This window comes from Eumetopias jubatus, unplaced genomic scaffold (assembly GCF_037043125.1).
Source record: "Eumetopias jubatus isolate StellerSeaLion01/CBP00866 unplaced genomic scaffold, mEumJub1_p1.0 scaffold_5, whole genome shotgun sequence".
NCBI lineage: Eukaryota > Metazoa > Chordata > Mammalia > Carnivora > Otariidae > Eumetopias > Eumetopias jubatus.
In genome coordinates, this window is record NW_028274811.1 from 22,767,162 (window position 1) to 22,791,100 (window position 23,939).

General features: G+C 41.6%; 1 protein-coding gene across 1 annotated transcript in view; it reads right to left on the reverse strand.

Moving 5' to 3' along the window:
- FBN2 (fibrillin 2) overlaps nucleotides 1-21,842 on the reverse strand; it is a 254,470-nt gene extending 232,628 nt beyond the window's left edge. The window contains exons 1-5 of the mRNA XM_028103619.2: nucleotides 21,529-21,842; nucleotides 20,637-20,719; nucleotides 15,775-15,873; nucleotides 12,779-12,874; nucleotides 5,021-5,116 (exon numbers count right to left, since the gene is read on the reverse strand). Coding sequence (XP_027959420.1) covers nucleotides 5,021-5,116; nucleotides 12,779-12,874; nucleotides 15,775-15,873; nucleotides 20,637-20,719; nucleotides 21,529-21,782 — 628 coding nt within the window. The 5' untranslated portion in view covers nucleotides 21,783-21,842. The remainder of the gene's footprint in view (nucleotides 1-5,020; nucleotides 5,117-12,778; nucleotides 12,875-15,774; nucleotides 15,874-20,636; nucleotides 20,720-21,528) is intronic.
- Nucleotides 21,843-23,939: the final 2,097 nt, after the last annotated feature.

Genomic DNA, 23,939 nt, shown 5'->3' on the forward strand with positions numbered 1-23,939 from the left:
CCTTTACTTCCCACTGTCCGCTTTTTCGCTCTCATTTTCCTGCCGTTGTGGTTTTTTTTTTTTTTTTTTTTGCCGTTGTGTTCTTAATGGCATTCAAGATAAGGATGTCATCTGAGCTAGTGCCAAAAAGTAAAGTTCTCACAGATCTTTTGGTATTTCTCTGATGCCCATTTAAGGCTAAGTTTAGCTTAGAGAGTGTGAGGTTATAAAATGTTCTTAACAGTCTCACGAGTGCAGAAATATGTGTATGTGTGTGTGCGTGCGTGTTGGGCGCACGTGAGTTTGACATCTGTGGTTGGTAACATTCTCTCCCTGGTCCTTCTAATTTCTTTCTCACTAAATCTTCAGGGTGCAAGAGAAAGGCAGACACATTTTATTTCTATAAAACAAGTTCAGCTCTGGTACTTAACTATGGTACTTAACTATGGAGTTTAAATAATGTTATTGTAGCATAAAAGTCAACCATGATGTATCTTGCAATATCAATACAGGAATTAGTCCCAACCTGCTCTTTCTCATTATAATGAGTTATATTTTTTTTCATTCAGATTAACTGCAGGAAGACATTTCTAATTCTCCCTTAACTAAGAAGCATTCCTGGGCTCTCACATAAAGTTGTCCCTACTCCTATTACATTATTTACATATTATATTCTTTTTAATGTTTAAGTAGATGACCACTGCTGTTCTTTAGTTTGCCTCTCATTAACAGAGTTTTATTGTTTGTCTTTGTAGCATGAGCTCCAACTACCTAGCCTAACACTTAATAAGCACTCAAAAGATACATGAAAATTAATATTCATAAATAAATTGACCTCATTTAAAAATAAAAATCACCCTCTTATATATTCTAACTTATGGTTTAAAAAGCAAAAAGAAATAAAATCTCCATTGCACTAGGGGGAAAACTATAGATATTTTTAAGATTTGGGAATGCAGAAAGATTTTCTACGTATAATACCAAAGGAATAAATCATAAAAAGCCTTTTCAGGGGAAATAAACAGGATATATCAAAAGCTTTACATTTTTACATACTCAACAACTCAGCAGTTGCATTTCTATGCATTTCTAAGAATAAAGTCAAGGTTACAGATTTATCTACACAGATTCTTATCACGGCATTGCTAAAATACAAATAAGCCAACAAAACAAAAAGAAAATCTGGAAATGACCTTAAATATTAACTAATATACAATAATAACTATGATACAAGCAGATTTCATGTTACAGAAGGGTGGATTCCAGTAAGGATGGAAAGATCCCAATCTTCAAAAGCAATATATGTGTAGTAGAATAAAGGATTCAAAGCATATCCCCCCAAATTTTATAAAGTAGTTAATTCTGACTGGAAGAATTATGAATAACGGCATATTTTTGTTTATCATATTTTTGAAACTATTTTATAATAAACGCTTTTTAAGATAAGAATATTACAATGAAAGGATTTTTTTCTGAAAAGTACTGCTTATACATTTCTTGGAAGCATCAAATCCATTGTGTATAGAATCCTGCATAGTACACCCGCTTAATCTCTCCCCATGCTCCCCTGTACTCCTGGTCACACTAATTTGCTGTTACTTCATAGGCTAAACAAACTCACCATGTGTACTTTATAATAAATTCCAAGACCATGCAATTAGTTAATTAATGCATGCATCAATTATTTCTGAACACACTTAGGTCTGGTCTCCCTAATACCCAGAATTCAGGAAAACCCTAGTTTGCCTGCCTCCACTCTTGTTTTTGGAGAATCTAGATATGGTCTGAGTAGGCTGAATAGCTGTCCCAGTTACTTCACTTCCTGAAATAGGAAGTATTTGGGTGGATGAACAAAAATATACAGAATAACTCAAGAGCTTATAATTACACTTCAAGTTGCGAATATGCAAACCTGAGGGGTAAGATTACGGGTGCCTCCTTTTAGAGAAGTCACCATCATCTGGACAAGAAGGAATGGGCTAGCCATCTGCTAAATGCCTAGCTTAAGCAGAACCATAATAATACAGCATTTGAACAACCAGGATTCTGACTATGAAACCCTGCTTCACAATGGGGTGAGAGAGTGAGAGAGAACCTGTTACTGGAGATATTCAAGCAGAGGCTGAGTGACTCCTCCAAAAGGCTTTTAGACAGTGAGATCATGCATGAGGTTCTACAACTGGATGATTTTATGAAACCTGTTCCGAAGAGAAATCCATCCATGTTTCATTTTACACAAAGGCTTGAAAGTTTCTATTTCATAGACTTTAACATTTGATCTCACCTCTTTTAAAGTAGCTTTCAGATTCACAAATGGAATTTTTCTTAAAAAAGTCAATAGATTAACCCAACAATGAATCATGGAACACTACATCAAAAACTAATCATGTAATGTACGGTGATTAACATAAAAAAAAAAACTAATGGTGACTAATACAATAAAATTTTTTTTAAAAAATGTCAATAGATTAAAAAGTTAATCTCCAATCTTCCTTTTTAAGGTACCATTTACTGAAAAAATGTACATTTTAAATGAAATGTCACTACATACAAAGATATTTGAAATTCACCAAACTTATGCATTTTTAAAAGAAAATCATGTTTACATGATAAAAACAGCGTGTAGTAATAATTTATGCATAATTTAAAAGAGTCTAGGGTATATTTCTAACAGATGGTCCTTATATAAGCCTTAAGGAAAATTCAAGGTGCCCACCCCATCCCCTACAAATTTCTACTGATAAATAATAAGGTACATTTTAAGTGTTTGGGGGAAAAAAGCACCAGGTCTTGATATATGATGTTAATTCCATTTCTCTGTATTTTCACGTATATATTAAGTGCAATATTTATCTTTTTTTCAAATGCCACGTATTTGGAAAGAGAAGCCAAAAGAGCTGAGTCTCTACATGTGCCTTGGACACAGCTGGGTTGTCTGCCTTCTACAATCAGCAGTGCTAAGTATAAAAGGTCATTGTATGTATCAGCATGAGCGAGAAGAGAATTCCAAAGAGGTTCAGCTTACCCAGCACCAAGACTCAAGTTAAATACCATAATCATGCCAGCCACTCAGTTACCACTCAGTCTCTGTCTCCAGTCCGGAAACCAGTCTGCCAGAAGCCTAGATAGCTGGAAAAGCAGCCATGTTTTATCATACAACTGATCCCCCGAGGCCAATTTAAAGGAAAATTATATGTGTCCTACATTAAGGAGGAAAAACATCCCTCATTTTACAAAAGTCTTTTTTTTTTTTAAGAGAACAAAGAACATATATTTTTGAAACTCTGTAATTGAGAAACACAATATGAACTTTAAATGTTAACAGGGCATGAGCCTATTCACTAAGCTCAACATAAATGAACTGTTCCTTGTGTATCTGTATAAACAATGTTTCTTAAGAAAAACTATGAACTCTACTTTTACAGGGATTAGCTATTACACACTAAAATATTCCACTGAAAATATCTTCTAAAAGCATGTAAGTTCGTATTTGCAATACAGAGTGAGAATTATTAACTTTGTTTGGAAGAAAAAAAGTTTTAGAACTTTCATCGGAAGGGTATTAATTGAAAAGATTTTTAAGAAGCAAACCCATGTTTTAAAAAATATTCTTCAGGCCAATTCATTAACTAATTAGTTTTGTAATTTCTTCTGAAAACATGCTACTGTACGTGAAAGAGATACGTATGTCTTTATTGGATTCCCATAAACGTAGTAAGGACTAACAAATCTAATGAATGGATAACTGTTGAAGAATGCTGATGTAATGCCTGGAAGCCTTTGACTTGAACTGCCCAATTCCTTTGCCAATTAGGAATTGACCTTGAAATCTGCTTCAGGACGAGAGAACTACAGAGATTACGTGACTTCCAGAAAAATGAACATCATCTCCACCAATTATAATGATGTTTGAAATTTTAAATTGAAATATTTTTCATTCTGTAGTATTTAAATAAACTTAACATTATGTAGGAAATTTGTGTTATTCCATTCTCAACAACTTACCTTTTTATGCTAACATTTCATAATTAATTTTTCTGTCGAAAATAAAAGCATCTGGTAAAGACATTTAAATTTGCCCTAAGTATAACCATAAACTCTGTCATTTGTGGAATGTATTTCAGTCCCAAGAAATCTCAATTACCTTAGGAATAATTTAAATATCATAAGGTTTATATACATACCAGTGTATGTTAAAAGGCTTCATACATCTCATTTTTCAAACTTTAACTAGAATTCTGATTTCTCTATTTCTTCTCAGGATTTAACCCAAATATTAAGATGAAGTTTTTGTCAGGGTAATGAGTATAATTTTTTAAATCCAAGGTTTCTTTGCAATTTAAAACCTCTTTACATATATAAACCATCACCACTACTTATCTGTAATATTACAGTGGCATAGCTTCATACACTCTAACGTTTTGCAACAAAGAAAGCACTGTACAAGTTTAGATACTATGACAAGCCCTGGGAAAATAAACTGAGGATGTATGTCATCATGAGTGATTATGTAATATTGCTTTCAGTTTAACCTTATTTTCACTCATACGGTTCAGTGTTAAATAGTTATCACATTTTTTAAGATTAACCATCTTTGATATGCCACTGGCACCCATTTGCTTCCAGGACACCATTAATAGTCCATTTAGCACATCGACACTGGAGATTTCCAGCAGTCTACCGATCATGAGTTTAAGTGCTACTCATATCATGGTAAATTGGTTTTACATTGGCTTGGCTGACCATTTACATGGGTAAAGTAGACAATGCTGGATACCTGCTGAGCATCCACTCCTTTTCTCCTGCCCAACAGAACTTCCACCAGGGCCTCCTGAACTGAGATCACTCCGGTGGAGAAAACTGACACTCTTCAGCTGTTGTTAGTTATGTCTAGTAATCTTACCTAGTTCGAGTTACAGACATCATCAAAGACGAATAAAAATATAATTTCATTAGAATTTTCTTTGGATAACCCAAAATTGTATGTTTTTAGAACAAAAGAGACTTCTCCAAAGGGAGGGTCTCATTTCTCTTTTCTTACCTCTTTCGCACTGTGGACCAGTGAATCCATAAACACACGCACAGCGGTTAGGTCCGATACAACGTCCACCATTCTGACACCCATTTTCACAGACAGCTGCACACAAACACAGCAAGAAGCTCATTATATAGTCAATCTCCAAGTACAGGTGACCGCTGAACATCAACAGGTTTGAACTATGCCGGTCCACTCATAAGCAGATTCTTTCTGATAAGCACAGTACAGTGCTGTAAGAGTATTTTCTCTTCCTTAGGCTCCTTAATCACATTTTCTTTTCTCTAGCTTACTTTAAGAACACAGTATGTGATACATATAACATTAAAAAATATCTATTAATCCACAGTTTATGTTATCAGTAGGGCTTCCAAACAAACTATTAGTAGCTAGGTTTCTGGGGATTCAAAAGTTATACACAGATATTCAACTGCGTGGAGGGCTGGCACCCCTAGGCCCTGTGTTGCTCAAAGGTCATCTGTACAGTATAGTGTGGAAATGCAGCCCATAATGGATCTTCCCTCTCAAACACAATCTACAGCTTATAGAAGGCATTTAAATAAATATACATAACGTATATTGAGACAAAAGCCTACACAATTCATGTAAATCACATTGTTAGGTACACATCTGGTAAATTTTTTTTTCTTTTAAACAAAATCACAAGGATTGGCTGGCTCAAATGCTCATACTGTCAGAATGTAACTATTCAATTCGTTATTTGAGTTCTATTACCCCATAATCAATTTTTGCAGGTAAGAAATTAAATATGGGAAAACGTAGGAAAAAGGCGGCAGACTATAGGTAGCAGAGAGACAGGAAAAGAGCGAGGGATGTGATATGGAAAAATAAAGAGGATATGGCAAAAAAGAGAAGAAAAAAGCACCCCCCCCCAAGACAAAAGACCGGGGTAGGTAAATAAGAAAAGGAAAAAAAACTAACATGAACAGTGGGGGCTGGGGGGAATACCATCAATTCAGCAATGAAACACCAAGAGAGATAACTAATGTGTAGAGTACGTACAGGATATAAAAGGAAAGAAGGAAAAAAAACCTCACTGTGTCGATACAAGAAATATTTTTATTAAAAAATTAACCCAAAATCAAAATTTTTAAGACGAACACAGGCAGCATACACTCTTTCACTCCTTTCCACTTGTCACCAGGGAGACCAGGATTCAGTTCAGGCTCCATGGGCCCCAGGGAGCCAGAACTGACCCTGAGCGGCTCCCCTCCCCCACTGCACCACCCTCAGCAGCCAAGACCACAAAGAGAAGACCACTCTCTAAAGACCATTCTGGACATTCCCTGAAAAATCACTATTCCTACAAACTGCCCTGATGGCAGCTGAATCCAAGAATCATGCCTACTCCGAGAGAAAATACTGGTACTAAGAGCTTGTCTATCAACCCAACCACCTTGTTGAACATAAACACTGTCCTCACAGACGAGGAGGATTATATTCTATGACTTGTGTCCAAAAAATAGAGCTTAAAACATTAAAGCCAAGCGAGGGAGCAAAGCACATCTGTATGCATGTCAAATGAGGTACATACCGAAAAAGGGAAGCTCAATATATAAATTGATATCTAAAAATGCAATAGTGTTCCTATCTCCTTACCACGAATACTGAGCTGGATTACCTATTTTCATCCAGAATGCTTCCAAGTGGCTTCTGTTCTGCTAACAGTACAAAATGAAAACATGCTTTGAAACAAAAGACTTCTTTATCTTAAAGCACCACTGTGCCAGGGGCTTTAAAATTCTTTGTCTGTATCAGGCCTTGCTCAAAAGCAGGAAGGATTCTACGTACATTCGCACAAGTGCATCTCTGGAAGAACCACACCTTTCTGCTTCTTCACTTGTGCCTACACAGCATGTGCAACTCATCCCTGTCCTGAAATATGGGCTGGGCAATAAACTGGATGAACAAATACAGAGGCTAAAGGAAAGGAAATAAAGGTTATGAGAAGCGTGAGAAAGATGGGGGTGGACAGGAATGTGGAAGAAAACAAAAACCTGTCAGAGAAGTCTCAGTGGTGTGGAACTCCACAGAAACAACGGCCAGCCACTTGAACATTGCAAATGTTAAAAACACATACTGCAAAGAGGTAGCCCTTATCTAATGTAATTAATTACGATGCGAGAGACTTACTTTCCATATCATCAAACTGTAAGAAATATAAATGGAAATCACTTTCCCGGACGTGTTCTCTCCTGAGATCCATGCTAGCCTTTAACACATGATTGGGAAAAAGCATTCATGATTGACTTTCAGGATGCATCCTCGGGGCTAAGTGGAGAAAGGGCTTCTCTCAGGGTTTTCCAAAATAGACTTCCAAATCCCAGGTAGGAGAGGAGGGCTGCATAATCCTTGAGTGTCTCCTGAAGAGCCTGTCCAGGTGTCTAGGTTATACTGACAATGTCTCTCTACTCATTGCTTTTTTTTTTTTTTGTAGAAAATAGTTAATGTTCATAAAAAAATTAGGTAAGCATACATGGTTTTATTATTTTAAATGATTTAAATATTTAATTTCTCTATTTTAATTTTTAATATGGCAAATATCAGCACATACCCCATTTAAACAGAAGATCTTCAGGATCCTCAATAATTTTTTTTTTTTAAATGTAAAGAGCTCCCATGAACAAAAAGGATGAGACCCGCTGACAGAGCCATTTGCTTTTATTTCCATTCTTGCCTGAGAGTGAGCTCTTCCAGGACGGAGACCAGAGTTTGCTTGCCTTTGTATCCCCATCATCTACTGTAGAATTTGATCCATCACAGATACTAAAAAAAAAAAAAAGCCTGCCATACATGAAAGCCTTGCAGCCCTTTTCCCACTATTTTGCAATGCAGAAAAGTCACAGTGAACAGATAAGGAGGTCTGTTGTTTCCAGCACATCCTTATCATGTCATCTTTCTGATTCTCAGATCCCTTGCTGAAAATCAGGTTAATAGATCCTACCTGAGAGGGGCTTGAGGATTAAATAAAATGATGTATAAAACAAAGTGCACAGTGGCTGCACACTGAAAGTGTTTTACAACTTTAATTCTCCTTCTCTTTTATTCTACAGAGTATTTGTACGAAAATAAGATTTGTTCTCCATCGTCCAAAGTTTACAATGAAGAACAAAAACAGCAAAAGAAGTACACAATGCATATAATAGAATAAAAAAATAAAAGAGGTAATTTTCCTTCTTAAGAATGAGTTTTGATGAAAGTTATTTTATGAAGTAGTTTTTCTTGTAACAAAACATAACAGAAATGGAAATTTACATTTCAGCTGGAGTTGGAAAGAAATGTGAATATGCCTAAATTTCTACCATGGAAAGAAGGCTGACCACCAGGAAGAAAGAAATGCTTACACGTGGTGTGGGATAAAGCAAAAGGCAATGGAGAAAAACCCATGCTACATACTCTCCACACCAACTTCCCAGTGATCTTCACACCCAGGCCTATAATTAACCTATTATCTATATAAAAATTCAGTCTACAGGCTCCCAAGTTCGTATCTCCCTCAGCTCTCTCCGAAGATCTTAGCTCATACATCTTTCCAATTGGAGGTCTAACAGACTTTTTAAACTACCAAGTCCAAAACAAAACTCTTGCCATCCTGTGTTTGCAGCTCCGCCTAACCCACGCCCTGCTCAGTCTTCCCATTTCAGGAAATGACATGACCGTTCACTCTGGAGCTCCATCCAAATCCTCCAGTTGTCATCATGGATCTTTGTGTCTGTTTTTCTCCCCCAGCGCACCCACCCCATCAGCACACACTTCCTTCCATAGATTCTACCTCCGAATACAAGTCCAAGACTAGCACTTCCCACATGCTCAATTACGCCAGCACCATGCACCAGCACCAAGAAGCTGCTAACTCGCCTTTCATGTTCTCTCTCACCCTTTCTACGATCCAGTAGCAGCCAGAGTGATTACTTTTTTTAATTTAATCAGATCATATCACTCCACTGTTCAAACTACCTCAGTGGCTCCCCATAATATTTAGAGTCCTGATTTCTTTCCTTGGTGGGTAAGGCCGTCCACCACCAACTCTGAACTCACCTCGCACAATTACCTCCTACCTACCACAGCAGGTCCTGTGAATCTGCTTTTCCCTCTGTCTAGAACACTTTTCCCACTGACCTAAAATGGGATCTTTAGGTCATCTTGTTTGCTCACTGATACACTCCCAATACCTTGCATAGCACGGGGCTCACAGGAGTGACTCAGTAAACACTGCTGAATGAAATGAAAGAGTGCTTTCTAAGGAATGCTTTCCACATTTCTGGGAAGGCAGCTAAGCAGTTTAAATGTTTTTATAATCCTCATTTTAGCAAACATATTTCCAGGACTTTTCTGGATTCACAAGCTGAGAACTGTTACACCTGCTTCCTTACTCTCAGTACTATAATGCTGTCTCTGTGTTGCACAACTTTGCAAGTGTCTTCCTTACACCAGGTCTTGAGCTGATGTGTACGAGGTGTCATACCTTGCACCTTCATATTTGCTGTGAATGAATTTTGCCGGCTACATGATTTGCTTGCACCATATGTTCTATTAACCCTGAGCAAATGTTGGGCAATGATAGTTTTGTCTCACGAGATAGCAAACAAATTTTCATATATGCTGCTCTTCTGATCCAGTGCTTTTTCCTTTCCCTTGACTGAAAAGTGGGGGTGGGGATGGTGGTGGGCATCGGTATGGTTTGGCACAGGGCAGAAGAACATAAAAGCACCTTTACTTTCCATTTCTGTGCAAAGAGCGGGGAAGGGACACTGCAGCTAGAACTCTTTCTCCAGAATCTTCAGGAAAATACATATATACACAGATATGCCCCAGACAGATACAGCAGCTGAATTCAGGCTGACAGTGGCTGGTTTCATGATAGATTTTGAGCAAATACTCTGAAAGATAAGCTGAGGCAAGGCTCTTCCTCCTGTAATTCTAAAGTAATTATGATTTTTCTCCCCCTACACAACAAAAGGTTGAGTTTCAGGAAGGATAATTGTGTTTCTTCGATTGCTACTGAACTCTATAGAAGAGGAATACAATCAGATCTCCTAACACTTCAGTTAGGGTCTAAAAAAGGTGTAAATCTGCTTCCTTATAAATATTGGGTTCACAGTTTTTTGGTTTTTTTTTTTAGTGATTATAAACTGGAGTCCATTGTATAAAATTAGGAAAATGCCTAAATATTTGAAGAAAACATAGAAAAAAAATCATCCATGAAAAAAGAAAGTTTGCTACAGTATCTGTTACACTGTTGGCTAGCTCTTTGTTGCTCTTGCCTGGCCAACCCTAGCCCAAAACCCTACACTGGCATCTCCTATTCCTGCAAGAAAACTGGTCTCAATGCACTGTATTCTCTCAAATTCCTTAACGCTCCACTTCCCACACTTGTCAGTCTCAGATTATCTTAACAGCAATAGCCATACCTGCAAGCTGCCTACACAGGGGTCTGTAAACTACGGTCCACAGGTCAGATCTGGCCCACCACCTGTTTTTGTATTGCCCATGAGTTAGGAACAGTTTTCACATTTTTCTATGGTTGGAAAATCAAGAGAAGAATCATATTTTTGTGACACATGGAAATGGTATAAAATTCAAATTTCAGTGCCCAAAAATAAAGTCCTGCTGAAACCCAGCCAAGTTCTTTCATTTACTTATGGTTTATGGTCACTTTTGCACTGTAATAGAAGAGCCAAGTGGTTGTGACAGAAACCACTAAGTCTAAACTATTATCTGGCCTTTACAGAAAAAGGTGGCTGACTGCTGACCTGAACAAAGTATTTTTCTTTAAATTGATTCACCTACTTATTTTCAATTATTCTAAAAGAAAACTCCATAGCATTTATAAAAGGAAAGCTGTATTACCCTAATACCTGGAAGGCAATCTTACTAAGAACAACCACAAGAAGATACCACTTCACATCCATTAGGATGGCTATCTCACTCACACACACAAAAACCAACAAACAAAATAGAAATAAGCATTGGTGAGAATGTGGACAACTTAAAACCCCTGTAGACTGCTGGCAGGAATGTAAAATGGGGCGGCCACTGAGGAAAACAGTAAGGCAGCTCTTAAAATTAAAAACAGAATTAGCACATGATCTAGCAATTCTACTTCTGGGTATGGTACTCAAAAGAACTGAAAGCAGGGACCCAAATGGATGGCTGTGCATCCATATTCACAAGAGCCAAAAGGTGGCAGCACCTCAGGGTGCCTGGGTGGCTCAGTGGGTTAAGTGGCTGCCTTTGGCTCAGCTTGTGATCCCAGGGTCCTGGTTTCAAGTCCTGCATCAGGCTCCCTGCTCAGTGGGGAGTCTGCTTCTCCCTCTCCCTCTTCCTTCTGTGTATGCTTGTGCTCTCTCTCTGTCAGATAAATAAATAAAATTTTTAATAAAAGAAAAAAGGTGACAGGACCTCAAGTGTCCATTCATGGATAAACAGATAAAAACAAATTATGGTATGTACACAACATGGAATATTATTCAGCTTTAAAACGGAAGGAAATTCTAATACATGCTCTAACATGGATGAGCCATGAACACATTATGCTAAGTAAAAATAAACTCATCACAAAAGGACATATGCTGTATGATTCCACCTATCCGAGGTGGCTAGAGCAGTCATATTCATAGAGAGAAAGTAGAATGGTGGTTGCCAGGAGCTGGGTGAGGGAGAAATGGGGAGTCAGTGTTTACTGGGCAGAGTTTCAGTTTTGCAACTCAAAAAAGTTCTGGAGATGGATGGCAGTGGTGATTACACAACAATGTGAATATACTTAATGCCACGTAACTGGACACGTAAAAATGGTTAAAATAGTTAATTTTATGCTTTATGCATACTGAAAACCGTTTTTTTTCAGTTTTTAAAATTCCAACAAAAGTAAGATTAGCTTAAAACAAGGTAGATGTTCTTGCACACCTACTAATTGGTTTTTCTATGTTAAAAAGGTTGACAAGAAGTTCTTAGGGAGACCCTGAAGATTAGCAGTGAATCTAGACCCTGAAATCCAAAGGAAATGAGAAGGCACTTTGTTACTATTTATGATTCAGTGGTCTTTAATGTCATGTCCTTCTACTCATCCACACTTAAAAATATGGGGATTCTTGAAAGAGTCCCACAATTTGGGAAACCCAAACCTCCAGTGTTCTCCAGTGATATGTCATAATCCAAGAGCGACCATCCCCACATCCTTGTTAAAGTTATTTCTTAATTAGTACAGAATATTCTCTAGTAAGTGAAGAGGAGACCTTATTAACTGGATTAAAGTTCCCTCTTTCACAACGAAATATGATGTTTTAAAAATCATTTCAGAGCCCTGCACTGTTTCATTACATAATTAAGTATATATGAGCAAGCGACAATTTAAAAGATTGGCTCTCCTCGGGTTAATTTTGGGATAGCCTAAAGAGAGTGAAATCACAACAATCTTTACCATGTCTTCCGGAAGGTATTCATGTTTTATGGAGCAAGATTTAAAAAAAAAAAAAAGTAAATATTAACTTGTGATATGGGTCAAATCTGAGGAAGTACTAGTGGGATTCAACATCAACACTCTAAAATACAAAAATCTTAAAAGAGAAAAAAAAATCTCCTATGATAAAAATTAGAAATTTAGCTGTAAGGTATGGCTTACTACATAAAGTTATTTTTTTTAATGATCATAGGCTTTACAGGTCCTTCAGTCTTGAGTTGGTATGAAAAACCCAGTAAATCAAATAATTTCTAATAAATGAAGTTCATTCCAATGTTCCTTACGTTGTCCACAGTAAGTTCCAATATATCCCTTCTGACACTGGCAATGGTCATCCGCACAGGTTCCTCCATTCATGCACCTAACGTTGCACTGCTGAACTGCAATGAACAACAACAACAACAACAAAATATAAAACTATTAATCACTGAAATTTTAGTATCTGTGAGTTATAAAACTATACTAAATCTCCAATTCAATGACAAATATATTCGACAGAAATGTTATGACCCACATATATACTTGTGTAAGTGCACACATGCACGTGTCTGTTACAATGTTATTCCGTAGGCATTTAAAATAGATTACACTTTCAGTGTTAAATCAGTATGTGGTGACTGGTAGCATAGTTTCTAGGAGGTGGGAGGCACTTGTGTATCCACTCAGGATGCAGGGGCTGAGTGTCTGCCCTATGGGCTCAGCACCCTGCTATAACGGAAGACTTAGTATCCACCCTCATGCAGCTAACATTCCCATAGAGAGACAGACAAAACACAAGTCAACAAACACTACAATGCCATTAGAGACTGTGACAAGTTCTCCAGAGGAAACTGTGTTGTAAAGGAGAATAGCCTGGAACCAAGGAGGAACCTAGACAGGAGGGAGACAAGACCATTCTGATGTGACACATAGGAAGAGTTCTGAAGGAAGAGAATGAACCAGGCCTAAGAAGTACGGGAGAGGAACCTCACAGGGAGAGGAACCAGCAAATTGAAAGACTCTCAGATGGTGGAGAGTTTCCTCTATTTGAAGAACTGAAAGAGTCATATGATTAGAGTCAGGCTGGGAAGAAAAGATCTTAGAGACGCATCCAGAGGCCAGCCAGGTAATGCAAGGTCTCCCAGACCATGGAAGGGATGGCATTATATCCCAAATGCAAAAGAAGTTATTGAAAGAGTTTAAGAGAGTAAAGTGATGCAATTTGTATTTTTGAAGGATGCCTGTAGCTTCTCTGCAGAGAACAGATCTGAAGAGGGCAAGAGTGGAAGCCAGAGAAGCCATTGGGAGTTACTACCATAGTCTGGGTAAGAGATGAGGAGAGCTGAACCACAGGCTACCAGTGGTGATGGAAAGGAGAAGATGCATTTGAGATATGTTTTCCAACAGAACCCACAGGTCTTGTTAAAAGAGCTGACATGAGAGAAGGAGGAAGAAAGTAAAGAGAAACAGTTGCTTAGGCACTGGGTAGAGGGCAAAGGCATTTGCTGAAGCAAGAGAAACTGGAAGAAGTAGACTGTGGGCAACAATGAATCAAATTCCCTGCTACCAAGTTTCAGAGGTGTACTGGGTGCATTCCAGTGGAGATGTAGAATAGGAAATGGAACCTGTGAATAGGAGGCTCAATGGAGGGATCGATTCTGGAGACAATTACCGTGAGTTAGCAACATATTGGTAGTAGTTGAAGCATATATGCAAATGAGTTCACCCAGGGAGGCCAGACTGTTGAGAACCCCAAACCCTGAACTGAAGTCTAATGAAGAAGATGCAGACAGGAGACTAAAAAAATAATAATCAAGAAAAGGAACACTGTGGCCACGGACACTGCACAAGTGGAGGGAAAAGAATATTTCATAAAGAGGGCAAATAATGGTGCTCAATGCTTTGGGGTCATTCCAGGATAAGGACTGGAAAAGAGAGAAACATTCCTGATGAAAAGGGGGTACTACCCAAGGCCATGGCAATTCAGGGATTCCCTATGAAGTTATATACCATAAACTGAGGGGTAGGCCAGTGAATATTTAGCTGCTCAGGAGGAGGATTAAGAAGTTGAACTGTAAAATTTCTCCAGGATTTTTTTTTCCTGAAGGCATAGATGAGTAAACTAAGACAATGGATTAATGAAAATATAGGTAAGAATATCTTCCAGGCAGTCAAACCAGAAAGGTTCCTGAAAGCACTGGAGGAAATCTGCTAATCAGGGTAGTCAAGAAAGCCTGGATGAATTGTGAAGAAGAACTTTAAAACGCTGAGAAAATGACACATTATTTTCAAAGAAAATATAACTAGAAGTTTTTACACAAAAGTTTCATCAGAAGGCAATGACATTGGTCATTTAAGTCTTGAATCTTCAATTTCTGAGTCAGACACATTCTCTACTACCTCTTCTGAGAGAAAATTTGGAGAGATAAATGTTAAAAATAAAACGTCACTCTGGCTTGAGGCAGATTTAAAATTTTATTTAATTACTGAACAATTAAATAAACAGTATCTGCTTCCACCTTGTTATAATATTATCTTAAACACTGGCCTAAAAGATTAATCTTGAAGACCTGACAATCCTGAATTGGGTCATGAATAACACAATTCTAGTCCACTGTTGTGATCTTATAGGACCGCCGAGAGTTAGTACATGTAAAGCAAAGTGAGCTAATATATGTTAAGCATCTGGTCAGTATATAATATTCGTTGTCAACCCAATCCTCTTATCTTTCTCCTTTAGTTCACCCACGAAACAGGCCATGAACTACGGGATTATGCAAAGGCAATAAATAGAGCCTCGGGTTGGAGCCTATAGGTTTAGCCATCAGAATACATGGATTCAGATCTATGTTACCCTGGGCAAGTTACTAAATTCACATGTGCCAAACTCCTTTCTCTGTAAAATGGGATAATAATAGTACCTCATAGTTTTCATGTGAAGATAAAATAAAATGCTATAGTCAAAAACATAAAACAGTGTCTGGCACAGAATAAAAACCCAGTAAGTTACAGTTCTTATTCACAAAGAACTTCTTTTCCACTGAATCGGGGCACTTTTACTGCAGAGACACGTAGCTTCTGCACCAGAATTAAACCATTCTGCTTAATAAAAAATCACTCCCCTTTAGTTGTTGGTGGCAACAATTAAGTCACTGAAGATTTTTACTCCAAAGATTAATACAGATCTAGTTAATGATAGGAAAATAATCATCGATGCATATCCTTGTTGAAAAGGACATTTGGTATTTATTCACAAGCTTCAGAACAATGCAGTAAGTAAGGTCACATCTAAGAAACATACTTGATTTTGATCCACAGGTTGGTGATATTTGGCCGCTGGAACAAGTACACATGTTAGGACGCGAACAAAATCCATCTCCACAACTATTTCTACAAATTGCTGTAGGAAGCACAATAGGAAAGTGAAGGAATAATTAGGTAATAAACCACAGTTTACAAAACAAGAAAGCTGCAGTCAACAACAATAAACCTGAAAAACTAAGATAAAAAATCTGATTTCAGATATGCAGCAAAATTACCCATTGTAGACATGAGACTAAGTCTCACAAATATCCTTATGATAATGTGCAAACAAATGAAACTACTTCAAGTTCCATAATCCCTTAACTCTCCTATCAATACAGGTCATGTTTTCCATTCAAGGCAGAGTGTTTATACACAGAATTTACCACAAGATGACAGTCTGGGTCATAGGAAGCCGGAAGGATTGAGGAAACCCAGAGGTCCTGCATACCCTCAGAAAACATAGCCCACTGTGGAAAAGACGTTCACAAGACATAGAAAATATAAAATGGGCTGAGCCAGAGACTCCAAACCCTAACCAGTTGGCCAAGCCCCAGGGGTTCCATGCACATTCCTTCCCAGCTGGTATCTGACCTGCCCCATCATCAATCTTTGTTCTCCTTAATAAATCCCTCTCTCCTTCCTCCTGCCTTTCTTCTCCCATGCTATCACCACAACCTAGCCTATTCCTGCTGGTCAGAAAAGCTGCTGCAACATTTTGATGGAAGGAGAGTCAAAGCCTCCTGCAGCTGTGACCTCCAAAGTATGAGGGTCATCACAGCGAAGAATGTTAGGCTCACTGACACAGCACATACCGTGGATCCTCAAAATCATTAGCAGAGTGCCTTCAAATGGGAAGTCTCTCCCATAATTAGAGTCAGTTCACTTAAGAGCTGAGAGATTCATCTCTATACCCACAACTGAATTCTTTATTTGTGCACAAAGCCTATGTGCTTTAATGCTCCACGCCTGGATCCATGAGGACAAGGGGGTGTCTGGGAACATTCTCAAACTAGCTATAAACATCATGCAAATGTGCACGTGTCTTTTGCTAGACAGAGGTCTCACAATTTTCAAAGAGATCGGAGACCCCCAATAATGTAAAGGGCGTGTTGTATAGAAGTAAGCTAACTCAGGGCGCCTGAGTGGCTCAGTAGGTTAAGCATCTGCCTTCAGCTTAGGTCATGATCCCCCAGTCCTGCCTCTGGCTCCCTGCTCAGCAGGGAGTCTGCTTCTTGCTCTCCTTCTGCTCCTCCCTCTGCTTATTCTCTCTCTCACTCGCTCACTCTCTCAGATAAATAAAATCTTAACAGCAACAAAAAAACCACAGAAGTGAGCTCAGTCATTGTTTTTCTTCCCCAAACTGCCATTTGACATCCATGTAATATGACCAGCATCTCCATTAGCACTCCTTATAAATAAAAATGTCATAGATCCTAGTGTGAAGATAGAAAACTAGTTTTAGGCAAGAACATGGTTCCTGCCATGGAGTTGACTACTAATTTTTAAAATGTGCTACAGTTTCAGATCACGAATAATGTTCCAATGACACATGTCCACTAAAATACTGTTTTATTTCAAAGCTCCCTCACCCCCAGCAGGCCGCCATTTAGTCAAGGCTTAGGTGATCTACAGTGCCCCTACCCAGGTCCTAAACCCAAGGAAGGACTCATGGCTGGAGACTGGTCATCCTCAGACAACAGATCCCAGTCAGGAGCACAGGTGTGAGCTCGATGCCTGTGAGCCTGTGAGAAGCGAGAGTGTGCAGGCCCTTTCTCCTCACACTCATCTCAAACTATGAGATGCCTCACCTCACCTAACTACTTGTCCCTCCCACCATCATGAAAACCATGAGACCCAGAAATAACAGAAGGAGAGGGAAGGAAGACATGGGTGTTAGGGTTTCTCCGATGCTGGGAGTAGATGCACTGTACAGTGAGGAGTACATAGGATGAAAAAGGTCTGATGCTCAGTTCCTGCTGTGCCATGGCCCCCTTACAAACTTACAAAAAGACCACACAGCTTCTCTGGGTTTTGTTTTCTTCTTCGTAAAATAAAACAAAGGGATTATCGTGGGAGTATTCTGATGTCTTTTTAGGTTCAAATGCTATGATTTCAGGCCAACCCTTTCCCATTCCACTGACCAAAATGCATTTCATAGCAAAATTTCACAAATAAATTAATAAACTTTCCCACAGCTTCAAGTTCTAACAACATTAGGAAGAAACAAATGAAAAGTGAGAAAGTCAATTCCATTTTTTTTTGGAAACAAATATTTGCAAGTTCAGAAGTACTTCAATGATCTTTGCAGGCCACAGCTAAGAACACTAACAACAAACACAGAAACTCAAATCAAAATGCATTAGGTTTCCAGTATTTTGAGAAATGCATTTTTCTCTTATTATCTTCACCTCTTCATGAAGCCTGGTCAACACCAAACAGATTAAAATTCTAGAAAGTAATCATTTTTAATATCCTTCTCTCAAGAAAAAAATGCTGATGTATAAATGAAATAATCAATCTTTGGTCCTCGTATTCGATTTGTATTTTACTTCTCTCTTTTTGTAAGTTGCCTCAGAGCTTTGCCTTTTGCTAAATGGTGGAAATTCAATAAATATAATAAATAACTTATTATCACCAAGAAATCCTAGAATAAAAATTCTTGATTTTGACTTGATAATGCTTTCAATTTGGTTATTACCTCCATATATTATCATTTTAAATGTCAAAAATAATTGCACTACTAAATTTAACAGAAAATACTAAAATTCAAAATTTATGTGAGATCCATACAAGAGAATAAAAAAGCATTACATTCTTCCTCTATTTTATGCACTATTTTATACTCTTGGGTATTTGAATTACTTTTTTAATATGCTAATATTTTTGTAGATAACTCTAAGTGCTTAATATATATAAATGATATGTATATGTATATATATATATGTTTCTTGGAGATACAAAGATAACTTCAAAATTTGTGCTTTTTAGAGATTTATGATGCATGTAATTTCCAATGTATTTCACAGGTATCCAAATATTTCAAGTAGTAGAAATGCAGGCTACAATAGTCGCGGTTGCTCTGAGATTTCCAAAGCTGTTCTTCTAAACAAGTAAAGAGCACAATGTTACTGAAAAACTGTAAGTATTTAAAGCAGACACTCAGAGGGATATATATATATACACACACACACACACACGTACCTATATATTTCTACATCAAATATTCTGGAAGGCTCTGTTCTCTGGAATTCCCATTCCACACCGATCCAATAAAATCTGACTTTACAGATTTTCAACACATACCATAAACTGATCCCTTCTTCTCGGCTGCTCTCCAACTCAATAATGGCAGTCCCATTCATTACATTCAGTGAGTCAGACTTTCCGCAGTGCCTAAGTCATCCCAGCTAGTATGGCAGGTGTGTGGTGAGTGACATTAGCTGTTATAGGATTCTAGGAACCATGTTAAATTTAAAGCAGGCAAAGTAATGCCCTACTGGCCTGAAAGAGTAAATACACCCTCCATATATGCCTCACATCGATGATTTCTGTGTTGGGGAAAAAAGAATGCAATACCTTTTCTTTCTTTTTAATAAAGGTTTCTCATCAGAGGATTTATATAAAATATTCATGAATCACTTTACACATTTTTTCCCATTTTTGCCTGCCTACTGGAAATTGTGGGACTTTTAGGGTAGAAAAAATTATAAGAAACAAAAGTCTTCACAACACATGAGACTTCACTCCTTTTTGAAAGCTGCAGTGAAATAACACGAAAGGTCTATCGCAAACCCACAAAACCAATAAATATAGAGTCGGAAATGCCACTACATCCTTATTATCCCTTGGCTAGTGTGGCTTGCCCTTTTCCTCTGTTCACAGTTGCCTAATTATCTTTTCCCTGGAGAACATGAAGGTCAATCTAAAGTCAAGATTGGCTCAAAATGAATGTGCTGTCTATGATACCTGGCTCTCCTCTCGACAAGACAAATGTGACTGCTAGATAAATACACAGGAGAAGGCTGGTCACACTTCAACTCACGGATTCACAGGCATGTGAAATAAGACATCCCACGGTCCATCACTATGAGGCTAGTAACTAATGAATTCTCCAGTTAGAACCTGGGAGAGCTAGGTACACAATTTGTAAACTAAATAAAAGAATAAAACTTTGAAGGTCAGAGATGCAGAACTTTGGAAGCTCTAAGCTTCACACTTTGGAAATCTACAGTACACTATGGGATGTGGGGCCTGTAAATCCTAAATTTAAATACCTTTTAAAAAAATAAAAAGGTCAAGCCATTTGGGAAGAGTTCTTTTAAAAAATTTTGTTGACCTGGGTCAGCTGTAACTCCCTATGGGAGTTCCTTTCATATCTACGTTATGTGGCTGTTGAGATGAAACCAGAGATAATAAAGTGGTTTTGTACAAAGGCCTAAGAAAGCTTGATCTTCAAAAGGCCTAAACCTCATGCAGTCAAAAGCCAGATAATTTACATAATCACATTGTGGTCTTATCTGGACTCCTTTAGGAAAAAGTGGTTTTGAGTTATCTAGGGAATTGCTGTACTCCCCCCTTCAGTTTGTATTAATAGACACAGAAAGATAAAACTTCCAAGTATCTTTGAAACCTTTATCATTATTGCCCTTCAACAGAGTCTAGAAGCGAAGTCGAAACTGATGTAAACCGGCTGCTTCTTCCCCAACACTCAAACGGGGCCACGTCCCTAACTATCACTGCTTTGTGGCCACTGGATTCTAAAAGCAACTCTGTGTCCGGGACAACTGAATCCAAGAACTCAGCCCTGACATGGGGTCAAGCGCGCTGCCCAAACTGGGATCCCAATCAAGCACTCACGGACAATGCATTGGTTTCCTCCAGGAAGCGTCTTCCATCCCGGGCAACAGTAGGAGTGGAACCTGGATCCGCACACGTTGGGCCTGCGATGGACAAGCGAGGTCACACACACGCAGGGAAGTTGTATGGTAACACATTAGCGGTTTTCCCAGGCAAAAACCCTGAGCGAAAAGATTTCGGGACAACAAACAAACCAAAACTGCACTTCAAATTCTTGGGGCTCGGTGCACAGACATGGAAGTAAATGGGCTGGAATGGGGGAGGGTCGGAAACGTCTAAACCTTACTATTCATCTGCCCTCCCTTACTGCCTTTTTTAAAGGGCGAAAAGAAACATGGAAACATATAATTTCCTACTACTCTAGCCTCCGGATGCAGAGAACAAAGGGAACACTCTGTTTCAAAAATCCTTGCCCTCGTCCCCAAATCCGTCCCTCCTTAATCCACTTTGGCCCCGACGTGTCAAAGAACGCGCGTCGGAAGGTGAAGCGCTGGAGTTTGATGATTAGAGCGAGCCGTAAGCCCCGCAATCGTTCTCAAACAAAAGGCTCAAGAGTGCGCCTCCGACGGGGGGGGGGGGGGGGAGCAGGCAGGCTCCACCAGCCCCGACGCGGACTGGACTCAAGCCCGCCCTCCGCCCGACACTGGGAACCTGTTCCCGCACCGCAGGCAGAGCCTGCGCTCTACCAACCGCACCCGGGGGCCTTCGACCCAACCCCCCGAGGGAGGGCTTTTTGCCGGCTGAGCTGCGGAGGAAAAGGGGGAGGCGCTCCTGGGAGTCCTCTGGATTCTGGTGGAGGGGGCCCCGGGTCTAGCCGCCAGAACTAGTTTCAGGGAGGGGTGGGATGGAAAGCTGCCAAGCGTAGGTTCCCCCCGGCCTCCTGCCCACCTACCCTCGGAGCACGTCCTGCTGTCCTCGCCTGCGGACGCGGCTGGCTGCGGCGGCGCCCTCCTCACGGTACTCGGGCACAGCGAACCCTCCTTCAGAGCCCGCCGCCGCGGGCCGGACCTGTTGCGGCGGCGGCTGGGGCCGGGGAGGCTTGGGCGGTGGAGGCTGGGGCTGGCCAGCCGTGCCCTGCGCCCAGAGCGCCACGCAGCCCAGCCACACGAAGTAGGGCTGGAGACACAGCCGCCGCCGTCTCCCCATCGCGGGCGCCGAGAGCGCGCGGACCAGGGTCCGCGGAGGGGGGAGTGCTGGGAGACAAAATCTGAGCGGCCTGAAAAAAAAGTCAGGGTCTAACAAGCCCTCCGTCGGCTCCGGAGACTCCCTGGGGCTCGGGCTCCCTGCAGTAGCGGGAGCCCCGGACCGAGCGCCGGCCCCCGGGCTGCCGGCGGGACGCGGGCTCTAGCGCAGTGGGCGGCGAGGCGCGGCGGCGGTGCGGCCGGCAGCCCCGCGCGGTCCACGTTGCATCCCCCGGGCCACGGCCCCGAGCGACTCCAGGACCGCCAGCGGGCGGGGGCGGGAAATTACAAAAGTAACCCGAGCAGCCGCGGCGTAAAGTTACAAAGAAAGCGGACCTCAAAAGAAAAAAAGGGCCTGCACGCAGCGCCTCAGCGGATTCCCGTGCGCTCCGGGAACAGATCTTGGAAAGCTGCGAAATTCACCAGAAAGAAGCCGGCAAACAAAAGTCGTCCCTCAAAGAGAAAGAGGGTCTCCTCCCGGCTCGCCTGGAGTCCCGCGGGGCAGCGACGCGCCGGCGGCGGCTGAGCAGCCGAGCTGAGGTGTGCGGGGCCAGGGCGAGCCGCCGGTGAGAGGGAGGGCAGGAGGCTGGACGCCGGGGAAGATGCGGCGGGCGAGGGCGCGGCGCGGGGGTTTTGAGGCCCGGCGGGGCGTGGGGCGGGCCGGCGGGCGGCGGCTGTCAGTGGGGGCTGGAGCGCAACCGTCCACACGTGGAGCGCAGCCCCGACCCAGGGGCCGACGCAGAGTGGGCGGAGACAGAGTTAAGGGGCGAACGGGTGGGGAGGAACAAGGGGAGCTAGGGGCTGGGGGAGGGGAAGAGGAAGGAAGGGGGTAGGGTGAAGGGAGGGGAGAGGACTGAGTTTGGGGAGAAGGGGGGCAAGCCTGAGAGGAAGACCAGGGCTGGAAGAGGGACTTAGAAGGAGGGATTGGCGAGCCTGGGTGCGAGAGGAAATGAGCGGGGGATGGGGGCGAGGTTAGAGCGAGGAGAGAAGTGGGAAAGGGGAGGGGGGGCCAGGGGCCTGGGGGCCGGCTGGAGGGGGCCAGGCGTTAGTCGGCTTTGCTTCCCGTCCCCCTCAATTGGCCGCTAGCTCTGTTTTGACTGTACAAAGCGAGTAGACGACGGGGGAGGGGGCGGTTAGGGACCGGATTTGGGAAAGGAGGCAGCAGCCCCTTCCCCTCCCCCTCTGCCCTCGCCGGGCCGCGGACCAGGGACGAGGGTCTCTAAAGGCTCTTGGCTCGGCTGGACCCGCAGCTGAACTTCCCCTTGTCGGGCAGAGGCCACAGGGTTGAGGAGGAGAACGGGTACTCCCGCGAGGACCCAGACCCAGACCCGGGGTGGGGGAATTCGCAGCCAAGTAGGAATAGAGACTCGCGCGGGACTTGGCTGCAACCTCAGTCCAAGGAGGCCCGGCCCTCTCCATCGCCCTCCTACCCCCACCTTCCCCCCCCCCGATAGGCGTCAGTCTGTGGGACCCGAACAGCGGCTGGGCGTTTCCAGATTGAAATGCGCCCTCCACCTCCAAGAGGGAGCTCACGCTGCCGCGGTGGGCCTCGGCTGCATGCCGGCGCCGTGGTCCCCGGGAGTGCGCGCAGGGGGTGTGCTCCGGAGTGACCCCTGGCAGAGCTCTGCCGGGGTTTGCAGCCAGAGAGGAGTTAGAGCCCCTGGTGGCGGGGGTGTGGTGGGGAGGGGCAAGGGTAGGGGGGAACCACAGAGCTGGTAAATGGGTCTTGGGGCATAGCCTTGGTTCCTGGCTTGGACTCCTCATTAATGATTAAGCCCTAGCGATTGGTGCATCCAGGCCGGCGACCTGCCCTCTGAACCCTTAGAACTGCCTCTGCGTTCACCAGCCTCTGGGGTCTTCCTTTGTGGCCCTGCTTTCATGAGGTCTCTGTAAAGCCCTAGTCGTTTCTTAACCCATGGCACTGCATAATTAAAAATCAAACATTCCTGAAAACTGAAAACTAAGGCTAACTATCCAAACACAGTTTAGGAAACAGTACAAGAGAGCAATGTCTGGATTATTCAGGCCTAGGGAACTTCACTTTAAGGGGATATATATATCCCCCCGCCTGAATTGCCCAGATGTGCTATTTGGCCGCCAAAATTCTCTGAGAATTGGCATA